Source organism: Coffea eugenioides, chromosome 9 (assembly GCF_003713205.1).
Source record: "Coffea eugenioides isolate CCC68of chromosome 9, Ceug_1.0, whole genome shotgun sequence".
NCBI classification, from domain to species: Eukaryota; Viridiplantae; Streptophyta; class Magnoliopsida; order Gentianales; family Rubiaceae; genus Coffea; species Coffea eugenioides.
Window position 1 is genome coordinate 14,520,634 of NC_040043.1, and position 7,589 is coordinate 14,528,222.

The 7,589-nt window shown below is 39.0% G+C and overlaps 1 protein-coding gene across 1 annotated transcript; it reads right to left on the reverse strand.

Moving 5' to 3' along the window:
• Positions 1 to 2,901: 2,901 nt before the first annotated feature.
• Positions 2,902 to 6,741, reverse strand: LOC113782274. Its single transcript, XM_027328169.1, has 2 exons — positions 5,160 to 6,741; positions 2,902 to 4,928 (listed from the first exon to the last, which is right to left on the reverse strand). Exons 1-2 carry the CDS (start codon positions 6,739 to 6,741, stop codon positions 2,902 to 2,904), a joined length of 3,609 nt encoding a protein of 1,202 aa, XP_027183970.1.
• Positions 6,742 to 7,589: the final 848 nt, after the last annotated feature.

A 7,589-nucleotide genomic window follows, 5' to 3' on the forward strand; every position in this document is an offset into this window, starting at 1 on the left:
CAAAAATAAGAAAATAAAGGAAAATAGATAACGTAAAAGCAGAAATCAAGTTGCCTCCCAATAAGGACTAAATTTAATATCTTCATCGAGACCGGGAAAATAATCTTACTTCATTCATTGCATGTGCGTAAAATAATTCATAATTCTTCTTATCATTATTTTGCTTTCGAACCACCAAAGAAGTAAATTGGCAATGATTGAAGGAAGGCCTAGTCCCCAAATCCTGCTCCGTAACATGTTCCTTACTATGAAAATTGTCAATAACATGAATACACAAATAAGACTCATCATAAAAAAGAGCATTTTAAGGGTTTGAAAACATTAAATTCTCATTTTTCCTTACTAAACCTTAAAATTAACTTTCCTTTCAACAAATCTATGTTAGCCCCTCCTATAGCTAAGAAAGTTCTACCAAGGATAATAGGCATAGTAGTGTCTTGTTCCATATCAAGAATAAGAAAATCGGTAGAAAAGTAAAATTTACAACTTTAGCCAACATATCTTCTACAATACCAATGAGCTATCACGTTGAACAATCCGCAAGTTGTAGAATCATCTTTGTAGGTGCAAGTTTAGCAAATTTTAATTTCTTGTAAAATGATAAGGGCATTAAATTAACACTAAAGCTCAGATCAGATAAACATTTATCAATAAAATATCTTCAAAATAACAAGGCAGGCTGAAACTCACTGAATCTCTCATCTTGATAGAAAGAAGAATTTATAGAATTGCACTATACTCCTCAGTAAGGGATATCCTTGTGAAGTCCTCTAATTTCTTCTTGTTCGAGATTATTTCCTTTAAGAACTTTGCGTATGATGGCATATTTGCAAGAACTTAAAAAAAAGGCATATTCACTTGGAAATTTTTATGCATCTCTAAAAAATTTTGATAATGACACTCGTTTGCTTTTTTCTTGAGCTTTTGAGGGTGTAGAATGGGTGGCTCATAACCTTTAACCGCAAGCAAATTGACAGGATGGTCTTCTATATGAACTTCTTTGCCCAACTCTTGCATTTTACTCCTAGTTCTTTCATCTTCATGAACAATCTCTATTGCATATTTCTTCTTCCATGCCTCATTAGATTTAACTATAAATGAGATCATCCAATACTTTCCTGACTGAAAGGTCGCTACTACAGTAGTCTTTTTGGAATTCACTTTTGTTTTGTTGGGCAATCTTCCCCATTCTCTCTCTGTTATTGCTTTTGCTAATTGACCGACCTACCTCTCAACATTCTGGATTGATGCTTATTGGGATTGGATAAGATAGTCTGTTGGATCAATCACTTGATCCAGTTTTTGCATGTATTGCAGCATCATTCCTTCAAAATTAGACTTTTTCTCTTAAATAGGCTGGGGAGAGTGTTGAGAGGTCTACTACTAATTTTGGAACCCAGGTGGTTCCGTAGGTCTGATCCCTTGATTTCTCCATGAAAAATTAGCATGATTTCTCAACCTTTTATTGTACGTGTTAAAAAAAAAAAGATCATTCCTTGACTGCAATTTTTGCCTACCATATGCTTTAGCAAAATTCATATCTTTCACTATGGTAGGATATTCTCCATTGTAGTAGTCAACAGTACTATGCCCGTATATGTGATAATATGAGCATGATTCTTGAGATTGAGTTTCTCAATTTATAAGTAGCAGTATCTGATGACTCAATTTAGCAACCTATGAACCCGAATCTATTGATGTACCCACTTCATGAACTCCTACTCTTTCCCTCCGAATTACTTTTTACTGGGAGTTACTGAATAGCAACTCATAAAGACCTACCAAGTCCTCTGGGTTTTGTCTCCAATATAACCTCCAGCTACAATATTCACCATATTTTGGGTTGTTAATGACAACCCATCACATAAGAATTGCACTTGCAATACCAAAGAATATTGATGTAGGGGACACTAAGTGAGGGGTAGCTTGAATTGTTTCCATGCTTCATGAATCAGCTCTCCTTTCATCCGAGCAATAGTATAGATATTGTTTCTCAAATTGATGGCCTTTTGAAGTGAGTAATACTTTGTCACGAAAATGTTGTAGATATCTTCCCATATTCTCAATGATCTTTTAGGCAAAGTAATCATAATTTTGTACGATCCTTATGATAGTATATGAAACATCTCATCTGTAGGTCATCCTCTGAAACTCCATTCAAAGGAAACATTTAGACCACCGAATAGAATTCACAGATGAAAGACAATAGTTCCTCGTTAGCTAACCTATGAAAAGAGGACAACATGGTGAAGTGAACAATCTTGAGCTCATATTTCCTTGCTCAATCACTCAAGCGAATACTACGAGGAGAAGCTATGATCACGGTATAAGATTTGCCTCTTTTTGAGGTAATTATGACCCACATGATTGATTCTAAAGTGATTGATATCATAACTAATTGATTGACATTTTGTCAATAATTAATTAGTATATCCCATTAGATAATGATTGGTGATTGATATTCTGATTAATTGATTGACATTTTGTCAATAATTAATTAGTATCTCTCATTTGTTAATGACTGATTGATATCTTTGTTAATTGATATCTTATTCAATGAATTAATCAATCAAATCAATCAATCGATTGATTGATTCTAAAGTGATTGATATCATAATTAATTGATTGACATTTTGTCAATAATTAATTAACATCTCCTTTAGATAATGATTGGTGATTGATATTTTGATTAATTGATTGACATTTTGTCAATAATTAATTTTTTTTTTTGTTCAAGAATATTTTTTTTTAAATATTATTTTATTTTATAGATAGGAGCAAATTTTACACACTGAGAAAGACCAATTCGAAGTACAGCAAATCGACTGAAAAGGTAATAAATCAAACACAAAACCTCCATTTCTCATTCAACCGCATATTAGCTCCAGTTGTCCTTTGTTCTCAGCCCTTCATACGCTTACTTTTCCGAATTGAAGGCATTCCTAATCTATCAAGTCGAATGGCCCCACGAGCCATAGTTGGGAACGAATTAAAGGCCTCGTAAAGCTTGACTTGATGCTCTGGATGAAATACGCCCACATTGGACAGCGCATCAGCAACTTTGTTAGCTTCCCTATAGCAATGCGAAAAACGATCAGGATCTTTCACCAACTGCCAAATCTGCCTATTCTCTCGTCGAATCTTCCAGGGGCATTGAATGTGATTCTGAAGAATTCCAACTAATAATAAAGAATCCGATTGAACATAGAGATTTTGAAAACCCCTATGTACACAAGTTTGAAGACCAATAAGGAGTGCCCGAACCTCTGCACATAGACTTGTAGTTTCCCCAAGATATGCCGAAAAGCCAATCAAAGGTATGCCATTTGAATCCCGAAGAACCCCACCGCCTCCACTCACTCCTGGATTGCCCTTAGAACAGCCATCCGTATTTAATATGAACCAATCGGATTCCTTTGCTTCCCAACGAACAAGTTTGTATGTAACCTCAGTATGAGAAGAATACGACCAATCATACAAATGATGAAATGACTGTACTCTGAACACTTGTTTGAAATGAATTCCCACCATGGTCTGGATTTTCGAGAAAATGGCACGACAAATGGCAAGCGGCCTCATCTGAACATCCTCAAACATTGCTTTATTCCTTGCTTTCCAAATATGCCAACAGACAATGCTGGGTAGAATCTGCCCAATAAATCGTTGTATTTCAGAATCATATGAGCTGAGCCACCAACCCACTATACGGGGCCTCAAAGATGACCCTGGAAAGGACAAACCACATGAAGCTCCAAAATAGTGCCAAACTGTCGACGCTATATGGCCATTAGAAAATAAATGTTCAATTGATTCCTCAGATGCCGAAGCACAGCAAAAACACTTTGAGGGTAAATGTAAACCAAGTTTACATAACCGATCTGGAACCGGCAGTCTCCCCAGCAACAATCGTAGCATGAAGAATGAAACTTTGAAAGGGAGCTGAGAATGCCAAATTGTATTAAAGACCATAGACTTGTTGCGGGCCTGCCTAATATCCCGAAATGCCGAAGCTATAGAGAAGTTTCCAGATGTTGTGAGCGTCCAAATGACTTCAGATTCACCCCCTTCTTCTGGAATCGGGTGCTCTAAAATAGAGGGCACCATTTCCCTCGGCATTATCTGATATAACAAATTCACATCCCAGTGTCCATTGATGATGAAATTAGCAAAAGACAAATGTGGGACAACGGTCGCTTGGTGGAACAAAGCACCACCCCCCAACCAATTGTCGTACCAAAAATGACAAGCGCCGTCTTTTGCAATCCATAGCATAGAGAATTCCACTTGTCGACTCACATTGACCATCCTGCGCCAGAGTGCGGAGTCAATTGCCTTGATTTCTACCTGACAAGGATGAAGGTGTCTACAGTATTTTGCTTTCATAAATTCAGCCCACAATGACAAACCCTTTCTAAAATTCCACCAAAGTTTGAATGAGAAAGCTGTATAGATGTCTTGTAGCTTCCGAAATCCAACTCCTCCCTCATCTATCGGATAGCACATATGGGACCAACGTATCCAGTGAAATTTCGACTCCTCGGGTGAAGAGCTCCATATGAAGGTCGAGAAAGCCTTTTCAATAGTTCTAAATACCTTACTCGGGATAACCGCAGCCGACATCAGATGTACTGGCATCGATGCCAAGACATGTTTGATTAGAACTATCTTACCTCCAAAGGAAAGCATCCTTGATTTCCATGATATAATTCTCCCTAGAATAGACTGACACGCTTCTCCAAAATATGATGATTTGCATCTCCCAAAGTAAAGGGGGCAACCCAAATACCGAATTGGAAATGGTTGCCAGGTAAACTTGGTGATACGTTCAATCACCCTTCGTCTTGCCGGTGGTAAAGATGGATGAACCAGGTAACAAGTTTTAGCACATTTATTAGCTGACCCGAACACCTTTGATAAGCCTCTAGCACCTGCATGATAACCTTTAGAGAATAAGAGGATCCGTTTGCAAATATGAGAACATCATCCGCAAACGCCAAATGAGTTATAGTAGGACATGCATACGGGACTTTGAATCCCACAAAACCCGATTGCATGGCAAGGTTATTCAGTCCTCTAGATAACACCTCAGCCCCTATAATGAATAAAGCAGGCGATAAAGGATCACCCTGACGGAGGCCTCTCGTAGATTTAAAAAAAACCATGAGATGCCCCATTTAAAATGACCGAAAACCAGACATTAGAGATCAATCGCCATACTAAATCAATAAATATTTCTCCGAAGCCAAACCTCCTGAGAACATCAATAATATGATCCCATGCCACCCGGTCATAAGCCTTAGACATGTCAAGCTTCATTACCACATTGCCTCTTCTATTTTTTTTCCCAATACCCGAAACTATCTCCTGAGCTAGCAGAAAATTATCTGTTATATTGCGCCCCTTCACAAAGCCTGTCTGCTGGGGTGAAATAATTTTGGGCAGAACATAAGCAATTCTATCAGCTAAGATCCTGGATAATAATTTGTTGAAGAAGTTACACAGACTGATGGGCCTATATTGAGAAAAATCCTGAGGATTTGGCATCTTCGGAATTAACACAATGGAGGTAGATGTGATGAATCGAGGCAACTCTGCCCCACAGAAAAAACTGAGTATTGCATTATATACATCTTGGGCGACAACTTCCCAGGCAAATGTAAAAAATTTACCTGTGAAACCATCTGGGCCAGCAGCACTGTCCCCATCCATTGATCTCACGACTCGATAGACTTCTTCAATCGAAGGAACCTCTTCCAATTTTTCATTGTCCTCTTCCGAGATTATGGATGGAATTAGGTACCGCAAATCGGAAGATGACTCTAAAGAACACGTGAATAGGTCAGAAAAATATGTTATTGCCTCAGTTGCTATATCATCATTCTTGTCCACCCAAACACCGTTTGACTTTTTGATGCGGTGAATCATTCCTTGAGCCCGTCTCTGTCTTACTACCGCATGAAAATACCTTGAATTACGATCTCCGTGTTTAAGCCATTTGACCCTGGCTTTTTGGCTCCAAAATTGTTCTTCAATTGACAATGCATGTCGCAACTCCGCCTGAGCCTTGCTAAGCTCAACCTGACATTCCTCCGATGCATATTGATCCATAGCTTCCTCTGCGCGTTGAAGCCCCATTTCCGCAGAACGAACAGCATCAAATACATTCCCAAAGTGTTGCTTGTTCCAAGTTTGAATAGCCCTCCTCGTTGCCAAAAGTTTAGAGCTCAAAACACGCAATGGAGAACCAGACACATCTTGATTCCAAGCATATCGAATTACCTCCAAGAGTTCAGATTTGGTTGTCCAGACGTTCAAAAATCTGAAAGGCCGTGGCGTATGATCTGATCTCTCCTTAAATGAAATTTTCAACGGTGCATGATCTGAAGGATGTCTTGCCAGGTGAAGCACAGAAATTGCGTTTGAGAGATCCAAACAAGCCCCATTGACTAAAAACCTATCCAACCTCTTTGAAACCCGAGCTCTTCCTCTCCGATTGTTAGACCATGTGAAGCTAGCTCCTGAAAATCCTACGTCAAAAACTCTGGCCTCTTCCATAAAAGACATGAATTCCATCCCCTCCGCTATAGCAAATGGACGTCCCCCTCGTTTTTCATGAGGTGCTAATATAACATTAAAATCACCCCCAATGCACCAAGGAAGAGAAATTGGCTTATCATTTAATAAGGTATACCATAAGACACGGCGCTCCTGCACTGAGCATTTAGCATGAACAAAAGACATGACGATTGGAGAAGAAAGCAATTGACTTTGGACATGTATAGAAATATGCTGCTCCGATCTACCCACAATGGAACACATAAAAGGACTACTATAGAATACCCAAATATCACCCGAGTTATTAACAAAGGTATGATCAAATAATAATCGTAGACAAATGGACTCAATTTTGGACTCGTCTAACTTTGGTTCACAAATCACGACAAACTGAACATGGTGAGTACGAACTAATTTAATCAATCTTCGTAGATTAGGGGCCTTAGCTACCCCTCTAATATTCCAAAATATTCCACTAATCATGAGAAAAAACCTGGAATGAGTTATGGGATGATGTTGCCGAACGTAGCTGTCTGTCGGATGGGAAGTAAGCTCGCACACCTTTAACCTTTTCTTGTCGGCAATCCCTCTCCATAGCTACAGATTGGTCAATGTTTAAAGTGTTAATTGATGGCTCCACTGACCTCTCACTTGTTACAACCAATCTTGGAGATAAATTCCCTGCTGTAGTTGGCAAAGCTGCTTCATCAACCGCATCGGATTTGGAATTTTCCTCCTCGACCCCACACAAGTCGACATAAAGAGTTTCAAGCTCAGTGGTGTTGGACTGTTGAAGATGTTCACCTCCCAAGTGCTTCTCCTCAACAGGTTGGGACCCTTCACCTTTGTTCCAACTATGATTGTCGGCATTATGATTAATCAATGTGGTAGTGTCGGCCATTTGCTGTTGAACATCTCCCAAGATTTGCTCCACTAGATTATGGGACCCTTCACAATTATGTGCATGGTCTTGGCCTGCAATTGTCGTTTGAACGTTGTGCAATGGTCCCTCCCTGTCATCATCAACCACCGAC